The 24333-nt window shown below is 32.8% G+C and overlaps 2 protein-coding genes across 3 annotated transcripts; both read right to left on the reverse strand.

Annotated features, from left to right (window-relative positions):
* Window positions 1–1070: 1070 nt before the first annotated feature.
* On the reverse strand, window positions 1071–15700 carry LOC111709577 (galactosylceramide sulfotransferase). Of its 2 annotated transcripts, none has more exons than XM_023483310.1 (22): window positions 15596–15700; window positions 14011–14068; window positions 13845–13882; window positions 13333–13361; window positions 12862–12931; window positions 12079–12173; window positions 11917–11980; window positions 11557–11630; window positions 10402–10464; window positions 10305–10348; window positions 10003–10049; window positions 9715–9754; window positions 8762–8824; window positions 8239–8249; window positions 7820–7883; window positions 7524–7566; window positions 4181–4252; window positions 3796–3864; window positions 3190–3306; window positions 2475–2591; window positions 1486–1546; window positions 1071–1373 (listed from the first exon to the last, which is right to left on the reverse strand). In XM_023483310.1, the coding sequence occupies exons 1-22, from the start codon at window positions 15620–15622 to the stop codon at window positions 1305–1307; spliced, it is 1335 nt and encodes a 444-aa protein (XP_023339078.1). In that variant the 5' UTR covers window positions 15623–15700; the 3' UTR covers window positions 1071–1304. The 2 variants fall into 2 exon arrangements, with proteins under 2 accessions (XP_023339078.1, XP_023339077.1); XM_023483309.1 differs by having other exon boundaries at window positions 10003–10044; window positions 10300–10348; window positions 15596–15699.
* Window positions 15701–17055: 1355 nt separating this feature from the next.
* On the reverse strand, window positions 17056–20027 carry LOC111709578 (zinc finger autosomal protein). The gene is made up of 2 exons (XM_023483311.1): window positions 19848–20027; window positions 17056–18950 (listed from the first exon to the last, which is right to left on the reverse strand). Exons 1-2 carry the CDS (start codon window positions 19999–20001, stop codon window positions 17737–17739), a joined length of 1368 nt encoding a protein of 455 aa, XP_023339079.1. The 5' UTR covers window positions 20002–20027; the 3' UTR covers window positions 17056–17736.
* Window positions 20028–24333: the final 4306 nt, after the last annotated feature.

The following is a 24333-nucleotide window of genomic DNA, read 5'->3' on the forward strand; positions in this document are numbered from 1 at the left end:
AAAAAAAACGGTGTATTTTCCAGGATAAAATCCGTACAATCCGTACAATTTGAAAACAAATCCGTACAATCCGTACAATCCGTACAATTTTAGGGTTAAAAAAAATTAATCCGTACAATCCGTACAATCCGTACAATTTTAGGGTAAAAAAAAATCAATCCGTACAATCCGTACATTTTGGCCACCCTGTAAATGTTTAAGCTTCAATTCAATAAAATTTTCTTTTTCCGATAAACAACATACTTTCAAAGGTGCACCGAAAAAGAAATTTGACAAAAATTTGATAAAATTAAAATCATAATTACGATTAGCCACACATCTTTAAAAAATTTGACCTAGCAGCCATATATTTATGACTCTCCAAAATGAAAGCCAATCCTTGTTTTTATTTTTCATTAGAAAAAATATTTGCAAAACGCATTGGTTGCAAAAAAACAGGATTAAGTTTCTCTCTGAACGTCACGAAAAAAATAATACATTTTTATAAGAAAGGTTTAAATTCTCATTTTTTATAGTCCTAAACGCATTTAACAGTATACATATATAAATATATATATGTATATGAATAAAATTGATCTCCGCTCTATTAAATTGCAAGCGCGCGCAGGAAAAATTACAAATATTGTATTTTGTGCTCAATTGACCGAAGCGCTTCAACCCTCCGTCCTTTTGTCCACGTTATATAAAAAGTGTGCCCGAAAATTCACTAGGGTTTGAATTAATATAAATATTGCTGTCGAAATGTTAAAACATAATTCAGATTTTTAGTATATTAAAAAAATTGCATGAAACAATCATGGATTTTGTTACAATCGATGATCGTCGAAAATGGTTTCGATAACCCCACATCCCGAACTAAACCAAATGTTTGACAAAAATGTTCAAATATTGAAAAAATCCGCTAAAATATAAATATCAGTTGAATCTAAACAACAAAAGCCGCGTTTTTTGTTAAAATCCGTGAATGAGTTATATACGCCGCGTCACGAGTAAATTCCTGTATGGTGTGGAAGGAAAACAGCATGATTAATATAATCATGTACATGAACACGATTATGAACCTAATATCGTTAAATGAAAACTTTCTTTATTTACAAAAACGTAAAAGAAAATGTGTGATCAAATTCATCAATTAACTGAATAAAAAACGTTATATCAAAGACAGCTAAACAAAATTTTTCAGTAATAAAAATCACTGCCTCCTATTAGCTATGGAATTAAAGCTATTTATCCATTTCTTTCAAATTCTTAATGCTAGCTTTAATTTCTACTCTTCATTAGTCTATCTTTGTTGTCTTCTGTTGTTATAGTCGTATTTTCTTCATTTTTGTTTTCGTCGATATTTGCTGTTTTTCTTGTTGGTTCTGTTTCACCTGTAATATGGGTGTATAGGGCGGAGGAGCTACGAGGGCTCAGCTTCATGGTAATAGGAAAGTTAAAAAAGGTTGCCCCCCCCGGACAAAGTCCTGTATACGCCCCTCCTACCTGCGATGATAAACTAGCAAATCCCATCTTCTTGGTTATAGGATTTAAAGAATTGTCAGTCCTAAAAATAAGATTTATTGTTTATTATTAAGGTTTATTGTTTTATGCCATATTCGATTCACATCTGTTCCCTTTAAATCTTAAACTAAAAAGGACGGCGTCTATATCACCCTAAACTAAGCTTTCGGTGCGTACTGTTGTGATCTGCGGTACTCTGACCGAATGAATCATGGATTTTAGTGAAGAGTTGTTTTTTCTTTAGTATTTAAGAGAGAAACATTAGATATTTTCCTGCTGATAGAAGGGAAAACATCTGCAATACAATGGCCGACAGTTATTTAATATCAAATGGAAAAGATATTTCCATTAGTAATAATCAAGGAGAATTGAATAGGAGGGGGCGATAGGGTTTCCGTACACTTTGCTGTGACGTTTTTGGACTGCTGAAGAACTAGTTTTTGCGTAACAACAATAATAAAGATTGTAAACAATAACAAAAATGATAAACAGACATCTGGCATCTCTGGCGCGTTAGATGAAGATTCACCGTACACTAACTCATGTTTGTTTACATTAGATTGGCTGCCTTTGATATTATTGTTACGCAAAAACTAGTTCTTCAGCAGTCCAAAAACGTCACAGCAAAGTGTACGGAAACCCTATCGCCCCCTCCTTCTATTCAATTCTCCTTGGTCATAATGAAGGTTAAAAGAATATAACTATGAACTGTTGATACGCTTTAGAAATATGTTCATTTAAAAGCTTTTGGACAGATTCCAAAATGAAAGGAAACTTTGATTTTCTGATTCTTAAATCTTTGCTTCTTAATGTTAGATTGATAACCAAGGTGTACAATGTACATCACCAGGTTACACGGATATTAGAAGTCTAAAAAATTATAGTTTGGGACGAGTAATCAGTTCCTTTGTTTCATTTATTTTATGTTTTTATTATAATTTTGATTATTTTCCTAGATTTTTTTGACCAACCTTTTATACATTTTCTGTTTGACCAGCTCGTAGAAATATGGTTCACTAAAACCAAACTTGGGACACCAAGGTTTAGTTTCATCTATAACATATCCTTCTACTGTCGGTGCAGCCATTCTAGTAAACAACAAAATATCTTTTTATCTTACTCTTTCTATTAGAAACATGAGGTCAGGTCAGAACTTCGCAGACATAGTTTAACCACTTCTCACAGTGATCTATAGGTTGCAACAAGTTCTCAAGCAAAAATTAATGAGAATTTTTCCAATTACTTCTTGTTGTGACTAAAGCTAAAAACAAGTGCTTTCCAGTACATGTCTAGGTCTACAAAAAAGATTGAGTTAGTAAGGTAATAATAAAGTCCAAGGCATTACGACACTTCAAAATCGACCCATTCTTGAAAAATGTATGCAGTTTTTCATAGTAGTCTGAATCTATGTGTTCTCTTGTGAGCCGGTTTACAGAAATGGTTGAACTATGTTTACGCAGTTCAACCATATCTTGCTATTCATTATATTTTGTTCCTGTAGTTATAAGTTATTTATTGTTCAATGTGAAAAAACATGCTTGAGAGGGATTTGGTAAGAAACGGAATACTTTTGTCCATTTATACCATTAACAAAAAATTAGGTACATTCATGGCTGTTCTGCCCTTTCATTATCAAACCTTAGATGAGTAAAATATGGGTTTAGAAATAATAAAGATGATATCCACCTGTATTCTGATCCAAGTTTAGTATTATCAGCGACCTCAAGAACACATTCTTGTTCCAACACCTTGTTCATGGATCGTAGACGCTCAACTTCAACTTCCAACTTTTCCTTGCCAAACCTAAAACAATGAGATTAAATATTTCTGTATTATTTAACAATGATTTAACTACTGCCATAACTAGAAAACAGTGAAATAGGAAGTCGACATTAAAGCAATCATTAAGTATGTGCTTTTGATGTTGTTACAAAGCAAAAATAGTTTTACTTGATACAATTGCTGTGTCTCATGCTCATTGGACATTTCTAAAAGTCGCCTTCCCATTCCAAAGTTTTCTGGTTATCGCTGTAAATTGTTTAAAAACATTTAAATGAAACAAGATGTCCCTTAAAAACAAAATAATATTAATACAGAATTCCTTGATGTTTTATTGCCGGAATAATAACAATAAAAATTTAACCAAATTATTCTTGCCCAACTTTTTTATTCTGACCAGCCATTAAACTTTCCTGGGGTTCATGTGAGTTGCCACAAAAAAAGTTGGGCCTGATTGGTTCAGCCGTTTCGACATTTTATTTTTATCCTATTAAATACAACCCTAAACTCTACCTTGATACTTCTGTATTGAATTTAGACAGAAAATGTTGGTAAAGAAGAGAGTCAGCCCACAGCCAATTACTGAAAAAGAGAAATAGTTTCATTAAAAAAAAGTTCGATTTTGCTGTGTTAAACCATTATTACAAAAAGTTTTTCTATATTTTTTTTGTTAATAACAGTTTTTCGCATTCGTATCTTTAAATTTTTTCTTCAGAATTTTATTTTTGTTCGCTATTTAATAGAATGTTTCTTAATCTTTCAACAGAAAACTATCTACAAAAGTTAAATATTTTTTCTTGAATTGCTTTAACGAAGAAAACGTATTTACTGTTAAATGACTTTTCTTTGAAAATTATCAATCATTTAAATAACATTTTTCATAAACATATAATTTTACCTAAGCATACTCCGAGATTCTGAAGAAATGTCGGAAACAAATTCCAGTTTTCTAGCATTCTGTCTTAAATACCTTAACAATAGGTTTTAGAAGTACATTTATTGCTTCTAGATACAATTACATAATGAATAACAATTGTACTAAAGGAGAGGTGAGGTGAGTAGGTCGTCATTTCTGGGTCCAGAATCCAACACTACTAATTTGAGGATTTAGTAATCCTCTTTTGGGGATTTCATCCTCTACAGAAGTTTCCTTGCAAGTGTTTACGGAATTCACAAATAGCTGCTTGTAAATTTCTGATCTGCCCCCTTCCCATGTCATTATCAACCTTATAGTGGAGTCACGGAAGTTCGTAGTAAGATTTTGACTCCACTGGAGACCATCGGAGGGAATTCTTTTACACTGGAGGGGTTTGAAAAAATGCTTTTTACAATTCAAAACTTTACGCAGGGTGATTTACATTCCACTGGAGGGATTCAGATGTCCTTCCTGGGGGGTTATAATGCCACTGGAGGGATTCCGTTATCCTTCCAAGGGGTTTATAATTCTACTGGAGGGATTCAGATATCTTTCCTAGGGGTTTATAATTCCACTGGAGAGATTCAGATATCTTTCTGGGGGATTTATATAATTCAATTGAAAGAATTCAGATATATATCTAGGGGGTTTAAAATTTCACTAAAGAGATTCAGATATCTGAATCCCTCCAGTGGAATTATTAACCCCCAGGAAGGATATCTGAATCCCTCCAGTGGAATTATAAACCCCTTGGAAGGATATCTGAATCCCTCCAGTGGATTTAAAAACTCCTTTGGAAGGATATCTGAATCCCTCCAGTGGATTTAAAAACTCCTTTTAAGGATATCTGAATCCCTCCAATGGAATTATAAACCCCTCGGAAGGATAACTGAATCCCTCCAGTGGAATTATAAACCCCTAGGAAGGATATCTGAATCCCTCCAGTGGAATTATAAACCCAAAGGAAGGACATCTGAATCCCTCCAGTGGAATTATAAACCCCCAGGAAGGACATCTGAATCCCTCCAGTGGAATTATAAACCCCCAGGAAGGATATCTGAATCCCTCCAATGGAATTCTAAACCCCTAGGAAGGATAACTGAATCCCTCCAGTGGAATTATAACCCCCCAGGAAGGATATCTGAATCCCTCCAATGGAATTATAAACCCCTAGAAAGGATAACTGAATCCCTCCAGTGGAATTATAAACCCATAGGAAGGATATCCCTCTGCGTAAAGTTTTAAATTACAAAAAGCATTTTTTGAAACCCCTCCAGTGAAAATAAAATCCCTCCGGTGGTCTCCAGTAGAATCGAAATCTTACTACGAACTTCTTTGAGTCCTTATAGTGTAAGGCTAGCCAGTGGCCATATGAAGAGATTAGCTATAGTGAAGGCTTGGCGGGCATAGATTTAACCTGTAGAGAACTGGCGTCCAGAATATCTACGAGTAGGTTAAATGATGGCAGCTGTTCAGCTTAAAAGCTCCAGGAGTAGCTGTATCGATGATTAGCTCCAGGAGTAGCTGTGTAGCTGATTAGCTCCGGGAGTAGCTGTGTAGCTGATTAGCTCCGGGAGTAGCTTTATAGCTTATTAGCTGTTTAGCTAATTAGCTCCAGGAGTAGTTGTGTAGCTCATTAGCTTCTAGAAAGCTGAAGTTTAGCTTTTTAGCTCCAGGAGTAGCTGAGGTTAGGCTTATTAGCTCCAGGAGGACCAGGAGAAGCAGAAGTTTAGCCCATTTTCTATATCCATTGGAAACATAATTTCTTTACGTGCATTGTAAAACAAAAATAAAAAAAATTTTCACAGATTTAAAAATAAAAATTCGTGGATTTCAAAACTTTCGAAAAAAATAATTTTGATGGAGGCAAATCTTTGAAAATTCGATCATCAATATACCTTCTCTGGGGTCACGTGAGGTCCCGCAAAAAATTTGTGCCCGATCGGTTCAGCTGTTTTGACGTTTATTTGATACGAACGGACCGACAGACAAGCAAAGTATATATATTATATATAGATTAGCTTCAGGAGTAGCTGCGGTTAAGCTTATTAGCTCCAGGAGTAGCTGAGGTTTAGTTTATTAGCTCCAGGAGTAACTGAGGTTTAGCTTATTAGCTCCAGGAGTAGCTGAGGTTTAGCTTATTAGCTCCAGTAGTAGTAGCTAAGGTTTAGCTTATTAGCTCCAGTAGTAGTAGCTAAGGTTTAGCTTATTAGCTCCAGGAGTAACTGAGGTTTAGCTTATTAGCTCCAGGAGTAGCTGAGGTTTAGTTTATTAGCTCCAGGAGTAGCTGAGGTTTAGCTTATTAGCTCCAGGAGTAGCTGAGATTTAGCTTATTAGCTCCGAGAGTAGCTGAGGTTTAGCCTATTATAAATAAATATTTTATTAGGCACATAATTATACATTTACAAGGGTTAAAAACACATTGATGAATTCTATGATTTTTACAGTGCCGGGAAACCCGGAGAGCTCAATATCTGGCTGTCTGGTCCAGGTCCCTGAAAACTTTAGATTTATGCGGCGTATGATACGTTTAGCTTATTAGCTCCAGGAGTAACTGAGGTTTAGCTTATTAACTCCAGGAGTAGCTGAGGTTTTGCATGATGAAGGAATAGTAAATTTGTGGATAAGAAGTCAAAGCTTGAGATTGTCATCCTTGATCAATTCTTGAGCTGTTTCTAAGCAGGAGGTTGTGTTTCCGGCCATAGTTCATTTGCTGTCTGGGGTCACCACTTTAGAAGTACATTTATTGCTTCTAGATACAAATACATAATGAATAACATTTGTATGAAAGGAGAGAAAGGTGAGTTATCCATTTTTAGATATTGATAAGATATATTGGCTTTTATTTGGCTAATTTAAACTATTATATTCTGTCAATTCAATTTCTAAAATTGACTCTGATAGAAGATGTGAGCCTGAACGAAGCAAAAACAATTGATCATTATAACGAACGATTTGAAAAACCGTTCTGGCCAGCAGAGAAAAAGGTGAAAAATTTATGTTTAATTGGTCAACTTGTGACCGAACTGTTAAATTAGGGTGACTTACCTACTGAGGGACCGAATTTAATAAATTGGAGAGGTCGCTGAACTACCTGTTGCCGGTTCAAATTCAGAATCATCCATTCGAATCCTCATAAATGTTTTACTTTAAGATTTGAATCGACGGTAGGTATTTCAGCGACCTAGATCAAATTCATAAAATTCTGTCCCTGAACTTCTAATTTTCTAATTGTGAATCGAACATTGCCCTCTGTAAATGAAAGGTCACTTAAAACTACAACGTGAGTCCCTTGAAGTGTAAATAAAACTTGATTTTACTTCACCTTACATCCCTTAAATCCCAGCAAAGTTTGTCTGCTAGAAGCACTGAACAGTTTATTAAATTATTTTCTGACTTTTTATATTTTCCATAGAGGGATCTAATAATTGAGAAGTGAATTTAAAACTTGAAAAATTGGAAGATTTAAATAAAAATAATAAGTCGTCTTTTAAAATTTGGATTACCGAATTTGATGGCAAGAAAAAATCACGGTATTTAGTTCGATTCGTGTCCATTGTCCACTTGATGAGAAACTTATGCCACGACAAAAAATAAAAATAAAAAGTTTAAAATAATTTCCTAATCCCTCGTCAAAGTGTTCAGCGATCAAAACTAAATCAAACTGTTTGTCAAACTCCTTTATCTGAAAGAAACTCAATGATTAATGGATAAATGCATTAAAAGAAAGACAAGCAATGAGAAATACCTTTTTATTTTTAATGGTGTTAAGTTTCACCAATATTGTGATTTTATTTTAAAGTATTATTCGCACGCCAAAGATAAAATTATTACACATGTTAGTAGTGTACTGTATATGCTAAAAATGATCGAAAAAATAATTTTACAAAAAAGATGCAAAACTGCAGGATTAATTATTTATCAGTTATCAATGGATCTATCGTTATATTAATTTTAAGTCCTTCAACGTATGAATAGTTTATTAATAATGAAAAAATATAAAATAGAAAGGCATTTCTGCAATAAAATATTGAACTAACCTTTTCTTTAACTATTTGGAGCAACAAATAAAAATATTATTTAGTTATTATAAAAAAGTTTTTATAACCGTCTGCAAAACTTTTCAAAATATCTAAGAAATGATCCTCCTTCTTAAATTGTTTCTTATTAGCCGAAGGGTTTCTCATTAGCAGAGGTTCTGATTTATATTTGATATGTTTTACAAAAATAGAAAATCTAAAGGATTTTAACTCTAAAGGAATTAAGGCTTTCCCACAAACTTAAATTTTCTAAGTCCTATATCTTTACAACCTAATGATGTAAAACTTTGATATTTCAAACTTATATTATTCGATCTAACAGAATTCTGAGTTTGAAATAAATGAGGACTAAGGTCCACGACATTGGGTTGCAAAGATTTGCGGGTTAGGAAATCCGAGTTTGTGGCAAAGACTTAATTCCTTTCCGGATTTAATAGAATGCAATAAGTCATAGCTCAACTCCATCAAAAGTTCCGACCACAGTTTAAATCAATTCCAATCAACTCTAATATTTATTGCTCCCCTAAAGCATTGTTTTCTAAGCTGTCACGTGGAACTCCAAGATCAAACAGCTGTTGATTTTTCCCTAAATATGAGAACTAAATGCAGATGAGACAAATAATGTTTTGCTCCTCTCAAAGACTAAACACTTATCTTTTCATGGTAGTTCGTGAATACCCTTCCCTACATTCTCGTCTATTTCCTTGTTTGTGGTTAATTATAAAGAGCATTTAAAGAACCCCAAAAAATGTTCTTTTGCTGCTCTTTCAGTGGACTCAATTTCTCCTCGTGGTGCGGTGAATTATCGATTTCTCATTGGTCTAAACTTAAAACTTTTTAAAAATTAACGAGAAGAGAAGAGTACAAGATCAAGGGCGTAGCAGGAATAAATTTATGGGGGTGGGGGCGAAATATTTTTTGCCCCCACCCCCCAGGAGTTTCTAGGGGGGGTGGGCAGAATATGAACTGCAAATTCAAAACATTTGACTTCTTGGATACACGTCACATAGTCCAATTACCTTACTTTATCCCTCCTTCAAATAAAACTGGCAGAAAAAAAGCAAAATAATTTTTTTTATGTTCTTCACTTTCAGTTTCAGATTTTAAAAGTGTGATAGCTCTGAGTTTTAGGGAGGGGCTATCCCCCCCCCCTTAAAGGTCTAGGGGGGCACTTCCTCCCCCCCTGTGTACGCCCTTGTACGAGATAAAGAAAACTCTGAAAGTTAGTCATCAAATTTTTAGACATTATCGACTTTAAATTTTCGCGTCACAACACCTAGGTGGTTTTACCCTAACAATATACTTATACTTTTTGAAGGCTTAGGCTTATACATTTTAAAAATACAAAGCGCTTATTTCTAAGTTTTAAAGGAGTACTAGGGGAAAATACTGCTCGATTTTTGCGTGAGAGCGTGTACAGTACATCTTGGTTTGCGTTCATCTGAAAAATCCAAGTGTAAAATGTGTTTTACGAACCTATTGGGAGTTTCAAGTTTCTACTAACATTTCTTGAAGCCTGAAAGGAATAATTTCAAATCTGTGTTTGTTATTATTTATTTTTGATTTCAAAAGAGACTGAGTTCGTGCCACAAACTTAAGTTTCATAATCTCTAAATCTTTGCAACCTGATGGATGTCGACCTTTGGTATTTAAAACTTTAAGACTATTTGATCCAACAGAATTCATAGTTTGATTTATCAAAGGTCTACTACAAAGATTTAGGGATAAGAAAACTTGTGACAAAAACTCAGTTCCTAGTTTTACCTTTCTCTTGGCAAACTCATTAATGTCCATTTTAAAAATATTCTTTACAAAAGTTTGAATATTAAAAAATGCATGTTTTATCGATATAAAGGGTGTGTTTTGGCTGAATTTGTTGTTATTTTTGTTTAAGATGGTGGATGGGGGGGGGGCGTACAGTTCGTAGTAGAACAATAAACTAAAGGAAGTCTAAAGTCGGGCCTGGTTAATACAAATATATGGTCAAGATAAGACACATCAGAGATTTCTGGGGGGGGGGGGGGGGAGGGGAGCACAAGGATTTTTTAAAATCAAACTTTCCTGTAAGTTCATGTAAACATAATTAGATTCATAACAATCAACTGGGTTCCTGATAAAAAGTTAAATGTCAATTTGGAAGAAAAAAATCTTTTTAAAATCTACCTTAGAATTGTGATGTATATAGCAGAAGGTAAAATTTTCTTTACTTCATCATAGTTCCAGATACTGAAACAAAAAATCTTTGAGAGAAAAACTTTAGTCCATTGTGTAACAATGTCAACAAAATTCACAATATCTAGATTACAAAATTTTGCGTCTAGTTTAAAAAAAATTATTGTCTATAGTTTAAAAAATTTAGCGTCTAGGCAAGAAGTTTATTGTCTTGTTAAGAAATTTAGTGTCAAATTAAGAAATTTAGTGTCTGTTAAGAAATTTAGTGTCTAGTTAGAAAATTCACCGTTTAGTTAAGAAATTTAGTGTTTAGCTAAGAAATTCAACATTTAGTTAAGAAATTTAGTGTATAGTTAAGAAATTCAGCGTTTAGTTAAGAAATTTAGTGTCTAGCTAAGAAATTCAACATTTAGTTAAGAAATTTAGTGTATAGTTAAGAAATTCAGCGTATAGTTAAGAAATTTAGTGTCTAGCTAAGAAATTCAACGTTTAGTTAAGAAATTTAGTGTCTAGCTAAGAAATTCAACATTTAGTTAAGAAATTTAGTGTATAGTTAAGAAATTCAACGTTTAGTTAAGAAATTTAGTGTCTAGCTAAGAAATTCAACATTTAGTTAAGAAATTTAGTGTATAGTTAAGAAATTCAGCGTATAGTTAAGAAATTTAGTGTCTATCTAAGAAATTCAACGTTTAGTTAATAAATTTAGTGTCTAGCTAAGAAATTCAACGTTTAGTTAAGAAATTTAGCGTTTAGTTAAGAAATTTAGTGTCTAGTTAAGAAATTTAGTGTCTAGTTACGAAATTCAGCGTTTAGTTAAGAAATTTAGTGTCTAGTTAAAAATTTAGTTTCTAGTTAAGAAATTTAATGTCTGGTTAAGAAATTCGTTTCTAGTTAAAAAATTTAGCGTTTAGTTCAATGAAAATTCAGTGTTCACAGAAGAATATAAAAAAAGGTTAGTTTTAAAGCCATTTGCACGCTTGTAAAACTATTTGCTTCATAACAGAATTAAATACTCATAACAGTTGTATATGGTGTCTAAAAGTGTCTACAAATTAAAGTGCCTCTATAGTCTCAAAGTGTCTATGTAGTGTCTAAAGTGTCTATGAAATGTCTAAAGTGTCAATGAAGTGTCTAAAGTGTCAATACCTATGAAAAATGAATAAATCAAATCCAAGATGAGCCCATGGAAGACTCGAAACTTCGATAATATCAAATGGTTTCTAAATATTTATAAAACTATGAAAAACATTGCTTTTGACTTTCAATGCCTCCTGCTCAAAATGACTTATGCAGTCGATTACAAATATTTGCTTTATTAGTTAACCCTTAATTAACCATTAATTAACCATTAAAGATCAATAATTTTTAGATTAAAGACAACAAATATTTAATTTATTTAATTATGTACTGTGGCAACATCTTTTTTCGTACTTTTTTTAAAGCTTTTGTACTTTAATTAAATTTTTGAATATTTAAAAAAACATATTTTTATTAAAAAATTATTACTTTGGAGTTAAACATCCAGGAGGATTCGGGCAAAGCAAAATTTAAATCATTTTCCAAACCATTCCTAAAAAAATGATGGTGTCATGCAGTATTCAGCTTCACCCCCCGGCCCCCCCCCCGTACCAAGCAGACCCCCCTTTTATCATCTAAATTAAAGTTAACCTAAGTAATATATTTTGCAGAGTAGAGCTCCCTGTCTTATGAACTTTTGCAAAGGCAATTTTAGAAGCTGGTTTACAAGCAGTTTCCATAACATTCTGCAATAACAAGCAGAACTTATTTTATTTTTAAACAGAGCGTTTGTTTTTAGTTGAAGTTTTATTATAACAAAAATTTAACTTTCCATACATTTTAAACTAAAACATGTTCTTAATCAATATTAACACTGTTTAATGAGTTGTATGATTATTATAGTGGTTTCTAAAAAACAGTGGAATTATTGTTATATTCTTTCATATTCTCCATTGTATAATGTCGGTAAGGATTTTGAAAATTTGTTGCCAATTTCAATTTCAGAAATTTGTCCTTTTTAGACAAATATTTATACAGTTAAAATGATTGCAAATTTTGAAATCATGAGCAACATTTCTTGATTAAAGGAAATAAAAAAGACAACAATCATTCCATAGTTTTCCGATTATCTAAACGTATAAAGTAGTAATCTCTGTTTGTGTATCTGTCTGTTTGAAACTTTGTATGCCCGATCATAACTCCAGGAGCCCGTTGACCGAATTGCCTCAAACTTTGATTCAGGAACTCGTTAAAGAACCACGGAAATGTTATTATCTTGATTTGAAACTTTTAAATAAAGTTAATTGGCTTTTATAGACAAATTTAAACAAAATATTGTCTTTTGTATAATTGCAATAATTGTACAAAAGACAATTATATATCACGAAAGACCTTTCTAAATTATTTCAGACATCATGGTGATGTAAATATTACCTGAATCTTTTGCTTACATGAATTTGACTTCGTGCAATTTACAAGATCATCTGCAACCTGTTGCTGGTTTCTGAATATAACAGTGAGATCCATAACACTATAGGAAGACGACTGTTAGACTCATAACACTTTATAAGTCTGAGTATTTGCTTTTTTTCAATATCATAAACACGTTATATATTAGCTTGGTTTGATGTCTCTCACTGTACAAGTAGATATACATTAAAATTAATGGCATCCCAAGTTTGTAGGAGATACAGACAGGAGCGTATTCAGGAATTTGTCCAGGGGCGGGCTTAATTTTTTTTTATTTCCAGGGGCTGGGGGGCTCAGCATCCGTTGGGGCCTGAAAACCCCCTGAAATCAATAGAGTTCACTGGCCCAGGGGGGGCTTAGTCCCCAAAGACCCCCCCCCCCCCGTGAATAAGCCTCTGGATACAAAACATACAGACATAGAACTAAAACACTTACCTTGTGTAGTTAGCCGAATTGTTCCAAACCTGGAGAGAGAAATAATGTCGTCTTCAGAATGACGAAGACGACATCCAAACCATTCAAAGATTGTATTAAAAAAGATCCATACGATTTACTACGGATCCCTTGCAAACTTATGAAAAATGAATTTCCTGTACATACCCAACGTTCGCATTTTTAAATTTGAGGACAAATGCTTAATCCCTCAAGTATTGATTTACAAGGTATGACTCCTGCACATGGTGAATATTGAACAGGAATTAATTTAATTCGAATGTCTGCATGAGCCTGCTGCTTGATCCTCAGATTTACAACTCAAACGTTTTGACTTCAGTTCACACAAGCAATTGCAGTTGCTTGTGTGTTCTTGTAAGAATAAGCTTGATCTCTTCGTCCACTTTGCTCAGATAAAGGGTCAAAGGTCATTGCTGTGAATCTTGACAAACTCAAAATGTCGTGAAAACCCCTTTAAACTTTATTGTAAAACAAATCAATTTAAAGAAGGATACCTGGACAGAAAATGAAAATATTCCAGTGATCATTAAACCTTGATTAGAGCAATATTAGGTATTAAATTAGTTTTTTGATTATGTTATTAAAACAGAAAATGTCGTCTTTAGAACTTAATTATGTGCTTGAACGAGTTTGAAACAAAAAAACTGAATAACAACTTACAAAACATCCAAATATAGCAGACACATTTCTTTTCTGATGTGAACGAGTTCATGAACAGCTGAAAATAATTAAATATTTGAAATTTAAGATTAACATAAATTAATAATGTTACAAAATCAGCTTTCTCCTGGGTCCCATAATTAGGAGAAAAATGCTTAATGAAAAATAAAAAATGTGCAAAAATATTTGGTGAAATCAGATACAGGATCGCCAACAAAGAATCAGATTTTGAAGACTGAATTTAATCAATCTTGTTTCTTACGTAGTCGAGGAAGGTTATTATTGTGTTTACTACAGGTAGTTGGGAGAGTTGGGACCGCGTGGGATATATTTTGTATACATATTTATATGATTTATTTAGCTGCTAGGCACTATTGTTTAAGGGAGTGACCACGTAGACATGGTAGTTGAATTGAGGTTTGCAGTATTGTAATGACATTTTAAGGATTCATTTGGAACCTATTGAACGTTTTAATGGGGTAAAAATGTTTGGCAAGAGCGAAAGTTCGATCTTAAAAATACTTTGTGTCGACTGCCTTTCATGCAAGTGTGGGGGTGACATGTCTGCCCTGTAGAGGGTGACACGGCAGGTCTGCCACGCCACCACCTGCAGATCACTCCCCGTAATTAAAACAATGACAAAGATCCGTAACAATAGTCGGCACTATGGGTAGCCTGAGTAGGAAATGAAGGCCGGACTTATAACATCATAGTTTAAACCCCTGTTGTTTATTTACATTAAACCAGTTCTTGAGCTGTCCTAGTCTAGTACGTTATTGTAAAATGTACACAACCCCTATCCCCCGTAACTGAATATTAGGGTTCACCGACACAGGGTCAAACGACACTGGGTCATTAACGACTAAGGGTCAAAAGCGCGACAAATGGTAAAACGACAAAGGGTAAAACGACATAGGGGTCAAAAAATGCGACAAAGGGGAAATTTTTTTAAAATTTTGACATCTGTTACAGTAGTATTTAATTATTATTATTTAGGGTTAGGCTAGGACACTTTCTGGGCCGAGCGCTGCGGCCACGGGTTAGGTTAGTTAAAGACACTTTCTGGGCCGAGCGCTGCGGCTAGGACAGACTAGGGGGTCGAGCGCTGCGGCCACATGGTCAATTATATCCATGTCTAACATATAGATCCATGTACAAAATTGATATAGGAGGGTTGCGAATTTCCTATGATTTAAATCAAAAAATATTTTTATCATTTTGACGTTTTGTCGTTTGACCCTGTGTCGTTTGACCTTTTGTCGGTGAATCAATAGTACCTTGTTGTAGAGTATAGGTGTCGTATCGTTTGCACTAATGATTGATCGGACTAACGTACATTCGCACTAACGTTCAAATTCGGACTAACGATTTATTTGAGGGTTAGGTTAGGACAATTTTTCTGGGCCGAGCGCTGCGGTTAGGACAGGCTAGGGGGCCGAGCGCCGCGGCTAGGGGGCCAGGCGCTGCGGCCACAAGTGTTACTGATCAGCTAACTTTAGTGCAAAAGTACGTTAGTTCAATAGGACATTAGTGCAAACGATATAGCATCAGGGTATAAACTTGTTGGAGAATGTAATTTACAAACCTTCTGAAATGGCCGCCTTAATTTCATTTTAATTTCTGAAAATCTTTTTTATCGATTCTTGCATCAATAAATGAACAATTCATTGATGAATAAACTGATTAATTTGCATGCAATCAACTGATCAAATTTCTTTAAAAATCTTATAAATACAAAGTAATGCAATGTTTTTGTTTGTTGCAAATTGATCAGAGATTTCCCTACAAAGTAACTCTTTTAGATTACCATCTGATGAGAAGGTGTAACATGTTCTAAATTTAAATACTGGAACTCTAACATCGTGATAAGTCCTCTAAAATTACAATCCCTTTATTCTAGTAATAAGTTTAGACTTAAATGTGACTATTTTTCTTCGATAATATAAGCTTTAAAAATTTACCAGCTACTTAATGATAAGTTTTTCACGATCGTTAAGTTTTCACTTTGTTAATTCCCATGTTTATCTATTTATATGATGTTGAACTTTTGTAGCGTATCGTTCACGGTTTATCTTAAATGGATCTCGATATTCTATGTGGGCTTTCAATTATTCCCAATTAGAATTGTTCCATCAGGGTGTAACCATCACGAGATATTGAAAAGGAATAAGAAAAGTCTTTAGCATAAGTGCACAGGTGTATAAGTATTGAACTGTTGGATTATGAAGTTAAGAACTTGTTTGTAAAAATTAATGAATGAGGTGGAACGAAGGGTGAAGAGAGCAATAAACATGTTTATATTAAACTTTAATAAACATGAGAAAAATATCAAATTTAGTCTTCAACCCAAAAGATATTTAGTTTTTAAAAAAGTGACCATTAAAGAATTAACATAACTAGAAAAATATTATCAAAATGATCTGTTTATGATTTGCAGACTTTATCCAGGCATAACATAAACATAAGAAAACGAATCTCATCTAAATAATTCAAACAACTAATTTTTCCTCGACGTTAAAAAATTAATTTGAAATTATTTGTATTTTTAAACAGAAAAAAGGAAATTTTTTGTATTTTGAAACAGAAAAAAGGTAATAATTTGTATTTTGAAACAGAAAAGGTAATTATTTGTATTTTGAAACAGAAAAAAGGTATTTATTTGTATTTTGAAACAGAAAAAAGGTAATTATTTGCATTTTGAAACAGAAAAAAAGGTAATTATTTGTATTTTGAAACAGAAACGAAGGTACAGGAAATGTTTATTATGCTAATACACTATTTTTAAAAGAAATCATAAAAACCCTGATAATGTTCAGGTAACAATAAAAATCTGCGCCAAAGTTACAAAATATTGGTTATGTCATATTATTTTACTTACAGTTTGAAATACTATTAATGATGATTTCCCAAGAAGATAAAATTCTGTTATTTAAAAGTATTAGGCTACCAAAATTAGAACAGAAATTCTGCGGCGAAGCTTTCTTCGGATTGTCTTCAATTATACCTATGATAACAAATCATGTGAAATAACAAAATAGAGTTAGAAAAAAGGTTTGAAGGAAATATATTTCGCCTTGCGGTTACATGTACATATATTTTCTTACACAAGTACTCCCCTTTATATTTCGTCCACTTCTGAAAATAAGTGAATTTTGGCTTAAAAGCCTTTAAAACAAACAACCAAACAATAGTCGCTTATACGTTTTCTATCATTGCTGTACAGTGTATATAATAATCGTCAAAACCGTACAAGTTTAACGGCAAAACATGTTAAAATATATTAATAATTAAAAAGGAATAACATATACAGAAAAGTACAAAGACAGATAATAAAAACACAATCACAGCAATACACTATGCTAAACCAATTACTTAAATCTATTTACAGTTTTCACAATACACATTTCTCAAACCAAACTTCTTTTCAGTACAGATCCGGATTTTGATACTAAATTAAAAATATACATTTTAAATGAAATTATTTAAATTGATTTAAATGTATCTTTTACGTTTTAATCAAATATAAAATTGATTTTAAAACAATGTTTTTTTTTCTTTTAAGTTTGGAAAGATGAAGCATAAAGTAATTGAGGTTAAAAAAATGCTGCAAAGCCTGCTGTTATTAGTATGCTAAATATGGTTCAAGATTCCGGGAAGCTTAGCGGAAAATTATAAATCCACTCTTTAAAATAACACAGAGCTTTGTACTTTTTTTTAAAAAGATCTTTAATGCTTGCTCTTGACGTGTTGTCTTAGAATTCTAGCTGTGGTTGCAACAAAGTCACATGATTCACAGGGATGTTTCACTCCATCGTGAATGTTTAACTTGTGGGTCTTTAAGATACAGCTTGATGACGCAGAAAATGTGCATTCACTACAAGGATATCGCACTCCTTCATGTTTGTTCAACTTGTGCCTTTTTAAGCTTTTGATCGTGGTAACGACCAAATCACATTCATTACATGGAAACGTCAAGCCTTCATGTTTACTGCTGGTGTGCTCTCTTAAAACCTTTACCCTAGTTGCCACATAATCGCACTGATCACAAGGGTATCTCACGCCTTCATGATCTCTTTGTTTGTGCTCTTTCAGGGAACGTCTGGTAATTCCAGAAAACTCGCATTCGTCACAAGGATATCTTACTCCATCATGCTTACTTTCTCTGTGACCTTTGAGATTTCCGACACTAGTTGCTTTGTACTCACACTGGTCACATGGAAATCGGACATTTTCGTGAACAATATTGATGTGCATTTTCAGACCAGTTGGGGAAATTGAATAATACTCGCATTTATCACAATAATACCCCAAGCCCTCATGTCTACCTTTAATATGTACTTTAAGGCTGTTTAAACTCGCTGTAGAGTAATCACACTCCCCGCAGAGATGCCTTACACCATCGTGTTTCCTTTCTTTGTGCGCTTTTAGGCTACTCGTTGATGTTGCAGCGTAAGAACATTCACTACACGGATACTTGCGTTTCTCATGAATACTCTCTACGTGAGCATTCAGATTCTTTTTAGAATTTGCTGCATATTTACACAAGGGACACGGAAATCTTCTTTTAACATGCTTTCTCACAATGTGATATTCGAGATTTTCATTTGTCGATGCTAAAAAGTCACAATGAGCACATGGATATCGGACCATTTGGTGACTTAGTAACAAGTGATCTTTCAATTCCTCCACAGACCTGGGAACATGGTCACATAGATCACAAGCATGCAAAAAATTCTCGTGAATCTTCTTTATGTGTGATTTTAGAATCGGCAGTGTCAACGGTGCAAACTGACACTGATCACAAGGGAAGATCACGCTAATTTTGCGTTTGCTTGCCATGTGTTTCATTAAGTTGATTTGTGATGATGTAGAATATTCACAGCTCTCACACGAGAGGATAGATCCCGGTATACCGAAATCCCCAGGCAATGCTGCGTCATCTAAAAAAACGATTTAAGCTTTATCAAAAAATCATTTACCAAGTACATCTTTAAAAATCTTTAAAAATCACCCCGGAATTAATAATGTACAATATGTACATTATTAATTCCGGGGTGATTTTTAAAGATTTGAGAAAAAATAAAAAATTTAACATGAAAAGGCAACTTTTTCATATTATTTACCCAAAAATTTATTTATTTATTTATTCAGCAAATAGAACCCTATGAGTTATACTTAACTTTTGGGGGAGAAAAACGATTTTCAAAAGAGGGGGAATGTTTTTTTTGAGAGTAAATATACACCCCTGCTTTTAAATTATATACATTTTTATCTTTGTGTCCAAAGTAAATATAAAATATAATATGAACCCATATTTCCATCTATTTATAAATTGCCAACTAGGATTAGCAATGAATATTTAAAGTTGTTAAAATATATGGTTCATAATTATAACCCTTTCATTTTAAATCTAAAGATTTACAGGGATACATATTATTTAAAATTAAATATATCATTAAGAGTGAAGATTTACACGATCATTATAAATCATACATTAACTTGACTCTAAAATTTGCCAATGCAAAAAACAGATCATTAAAAGTTCAAGTATCACGTAAAAATTAAGATTTTAATAAATTATGTTTAACTAACAATAAATATCAAAAAGGGGTTTTTAAAGGGATTTAAAATTATAGAACAAAAGGCTAAATATTTAAATTTGATCAAAAGTTTGAAAAGTAACCAGTTTTCTTAAAAGTTTTCTTTGTCTTAATTTAAAAATTATCTAAAGACTTTAAGTGGATTGTTGATGGAACCCCCAAACTGCCTTCAGGGCGCTATACAGTTCATACAGTACATAAAGCAGATAGCGGCACAAAACAGTATTTTTTAATTACCTCTCAGTTCAGTGATTTCCAACTTAACATCTTCATCCTTGATAAAAACACCGTTATCATCAGCTGATGGTTGGAGGATTTCTTCTTTTATTGGTTTCTCTTCTTTCATCTCGAAATCTTCCATTCCATTTTCTTCTTTTACACTTTCCGCCATTTTTTTTCTGAAAAATTAACAATTATAAAAATATAAAATAGCTTTTAATACTTTTATGTTGAATAACTGGAAAGAAGACGGAACCTTTCAGCTCAAAAATGTTTTATTATTGATCAAAAAATATGTTTTCTAATGTAAATATTGTTTTATTTCTGTCCATTTTGTTTAAGAAAACCCCGAAAAGCTTCAATATTGACTCAAAGTTGTCGTAAAATTCTTCCAGTGTTACATCATGAAATTTAGTATTGATATTATATATTTTGTGTCTTTTTAGACTCTGAATTGTTGATATCGAAAGTTCACACTGATCACATTGAAAAGTTAATCCTAAATGGCGAGTGTCAGATAAACTTGTTCATGTCCTGAAGCGATGTTGAATACTCGTACTGTTGCAATGTTTACAAGGGAATTCAACAAACTAAGTATCCAAACTTTATCCTAAAATAATAGTTTTGGATTTAATCGGCTGTTGCAAAAATTGACAAAAAAAAAATAGGCAAGTGTCTATTCCTTAAGATTTTTTTTGAGAGAAGTTTCAAAGTCCTATTAATGTTTCGTTAAAGTTCTTAAATCCGACGAAAAACTGGTAATTTCCGTGAAAACTCCAAATACTTGGGCGGGCTTGCGACGCCCGCAAATCTTTAATTAATGGATGTTAGATTCTATTTCTGTATCTACATTATCCAGAATCCGTTGTAATCTATATATAAATTTAGCTTGTCTGTTTGTCTATTTGTCTGTCTGTTTGTCTGTTTGTATCCAATAAACGTCAAAACGGCTGAACCGATCGGGCCCAATTTTTTTGTGGGACATCTAGGGAGCCCAGGGAAGGTTTATGAGTGATCAAAATTTCAAATATTTGTCTCCATCAAAATTCGATCGTCATCAAATTTTTTAAAATTTTGAAAATCCGCGAACTTTTTTGTGAAAATCCGCGAATTATTTTTTTTTTGTTTTACGATGTACACAAAGAGAACATGTTCACAATTAATTTAGGAGATGGGCGCGAAGCGCCCTCTAAGGCTAGAAAGAAGGGCGCGAAGCGCCTTGAATTTCTAGTTTTGTAAAAAAGGCTAAAAAGTGCATGTTTTTTTGGCATTGTTTACACTATGACCTTTTAAATGTGTACGCAATTTCCATTCAAAGATTAATATATAAACGGTAAAAGTAATTATGAATTAAAATTATTACAAATCAATGCCATGGCTACAATTAATACAATGTTTGTAAATGAAAAGATTATAAATAAAAATATTAGACGAAAATAGCCTAATCAGGATAGGGTTCACAAAATACCCAATTTCGCCTCTGTCTAGTGTCTAGAGAAATGACCTTGTTTTATCTTTTACCTTTCATTTCCTTGATTTCAGTCTTCAGATTGTTTTCCTTTATATAACTAGGATGTTTTACAACTTTCTCCATCTATATCTCAACATTGTCCATTCTTTCTGCCATCCCCTAAAAAGAGGTATAATAATATTCAAAAATATAAACAAAATGTTGTAACTCGATATGTTTATTGGTTTGAGACGGTTGATGGTGACAAGTATTATTTTCTAATTAAAAACATGTTATGTAACGTATCATTTTGAATGGGTCGTTAAGAAAATTCACGCCAATATTTAGAATAAAACTTACTTTTTTATCAATCCAAAGATGCAAACTTATTTGCAACTAAAGGTGTCATTCAAAGTTTGGTTGAATTTGACTCAAGTTCATTTGGGCTACTTATCTTTTCATCAATATCAAAGAAAAATGAAACTTATTTCGTAGTACTGATTGTAATTTCGATACTAAATTCATGACCTTAAACCAAATATTAATCTGAATAAAAAAGTCTCCCCCCCCCAAAAAAAAAAAGTACAACGTTTTTAAACAGAAACTTTCCCTAACCATCATTTACTTGAAAGAAAGCTTACTTTAATTCAAAACTGGAACTTTTTGATGATTTACATTTTCTTCTCGATGTTTATTAATTTCATCATTTGAACTTGCATGCACATTTAATGCTTTGAACGTAAATGTACATTGTAAATTTCATCCTTTGAACGTCCATCTACATTTCATCCTATGGACTCCTTTGAACGTGCATGTACATTTCATCCTTTGGGATCGCATCTACATTACATCCTTTGGACTTGCATGTACATTTCAACTCTTTTATCCTTTGAACTTGCATGTACATTTCATCTCTTTTATCCTTTGGACTTGCATGTACACCCCCAACCGTAATGTAATGTGCCCATAAATACAAGAGTTTTTGCCGGACTTTTGTCCCTAGTAAAAAAATACCACACTTCGAAATTGGTATCAAAAAATGCGTCTGGAACCGGCGAATACCGTCCCGTTGTTTTTGATTCAATATTTTAAAAATTGTTTTATATATGGCCGAAAAACAGATTTTTTGAGACTCGGCCATTTTTTGGTCTCAAATATCAGTTTTCGCCTCTAATTTAATCAATTTACGATTTCAGGATTTCTGAATTCAGAGTTTCAAGATAAATCTTTTGGTACCGATATTGTGTATCTTGAAGATATTTTTCCCGCTTGCAATAGTGAATTATTCAACCTTTATTTCATAAAAACCGGTTTCCGGTTGGAAATTTCAACTTGCGAAAAAAAAGCCTTTTCTAAATGTTGTTTTCAAATATCCAAAACCAATCCTATGCTCATAGAGGGGGGAGTTCAATGGCCAAAATACATCACCCCTTCTGTACAGTGGACGATGGACGTAGTGTGTACATTTTTACTTATAGAAAACGTACGATTCATACGTTTACAAGTCGCCATTGAATTTAACAATCATATCGATTTGAATTGCAGGGGAATATTCAAGAATCATGACACCCCCCTGGAGCTGGGAGATGAGGGAGGATGGAGTTTTGTTGCTGCCGGAGAAAATAAAAATCTAACATTTAAAACCCCCTTTCTTGATACTTGTTATCCAAAACTTCAATTAATTTCACCATTTCGAAGAATATGACCATCCAGAAAAATTTTTCGCTTAGAGCAAACGCACCTAACATTTCGGGGTAAAGTTTTTTTTTTTTTAAATACACCCTTGCTTTCATGTAAATCCACGATTTTTTATCAGACAAAAGAGAATGTAACAGAAATCGATACTTAAATAGAGGTTTAAATGGTATTACCGTAAATCAATACTTAAATAGAGGTTTAAATGGTGTTACCGTAAATCGATACTTAAATATAGATTTAAATGGTATCACCGTAAATCGATACTTAAATATAGGTTTAAATGCATCACGGTAAATCGATACTTAAATAGAGGTTTGAATGGTATCACCGTAAATCGATACTTAGATATAGGTTTAAATGTATCACTGTAAAACGATACTTAAATATAGGTTTAAATGTATCACGGTAAATCGATACTTAAATATAGGTTTAAATGGTATCACTGTAAATCGATACTTAAATAGAGGTTTAAATGTATCACTGTAAATCGATACTTAAATAGAGGTTTAAATGGTATCACCGTAAATCAATACTTAAATATAGGCTTAAATGTATCACTGTAAATCGATACTTAAATAGAGGTTTAAATGTATCACTGTAAATCGATACTTAAATAGAGGTTTAAATGGAATTACCGTAAATCGATACTTAAATATAGGTTTTAATGGTATCACTGTAAATCGATACTTAAATATAGGTTTAAATGGTATTACTGTAAATCGATACTTAAATATAGGTTTAAATGGTATTACCGTAAATCGATACTTAAATAGAGGTTTAAATGGTATCACCGTAAATCGATACTAAATTAGAGGTTTAAATGTATCACTGTAAATCGATACTAAAATAGAGATTTAAATGGTATCACCGTAAATCGATACTTAAATAGAGGTTTAAATGGTATCACCGTAAATCGATACTAAAATAGAGGTTTAAATGGTATCACCGTAAATCAATACTAAAATTAGAGATTTAAATGGTATCACCGTAAATCGATACTCAAATAGAGGTTTAAATGGTATCACCGTAAATCAATACTTAAATATAGGTTTAAATGGTATCACCGTAAATCGATACTTAAATAGAGGTTTAAATGGTATCACCGTAAATCAATACTTAAATAGAGGTTTAAATGGTATCACCGTAAATCGATACTTAAATAGAGGTTTAAATGGTATCACCGTAAATCAATACTTAAATAGAGGTTTAAATGGTATCACCGTAAATCGATACTTAAATATAGGTTTAAATGGTATCACCGTAAATCGATCTACCGTTCTTTAAGATAAATTGGCAACTCATTAAATCAACCGTAAAAATCGATTGGATAATTAACAAAGAAAAATTACGATGCAA

The sequence above is a fragment of the Eurytemora carolleeae genome, unplaced genomic scaffold (assembly GCF_000591075.1).
Source record: "Eurytemora carolleeae unplaced genomic scaffold, Eaff_2.0 scaffold862, whole genome shotgun sequence".
Lineage (NCBI taxonomy): Eukaryota > Metazoa > Arthropoda > Copepoda > Calanoida > Temoridae > Eurytemora > Eurytemora carolleeae.

Bases quoted from the DNA above. Each gene is read 5' to 3' on its own strand.
- LOC111709577 (XM_023483310.1), bottom strand. From the start codon at position 15,622: ATGAAATTAAGGCGGCCATTTCAGAAG. The intron at 12,174-12,861 runs GTAATATTTACA...TTGTTATTGCAG, and splicing joins CATGTAAGCAAAAGATTCAG to AATGTTATGGAAACTGCTTG. The intron at 2,592-3,189 runs GTGGATATCATC...GTTGTTTACTAG, and splicing joins AAACTTGGATCAGAATACAG to AATGGCTGCACCGACAGTAG.
- LOC111709578 (XM_023483311.1), bottom strand. From the start codon at position 20,001: ATGGCGGAAAGTGTAAAAGAAGAAAATGGAATGGAAGATTTCGAGATG. The intron at 18,951-19,847 runs GTAATTAAAAAA...TCGTTTTTTTAG, and splicing joins GGAAATCACTGAACTGAGAG to ATGACGCAGCATTGCCTGGG.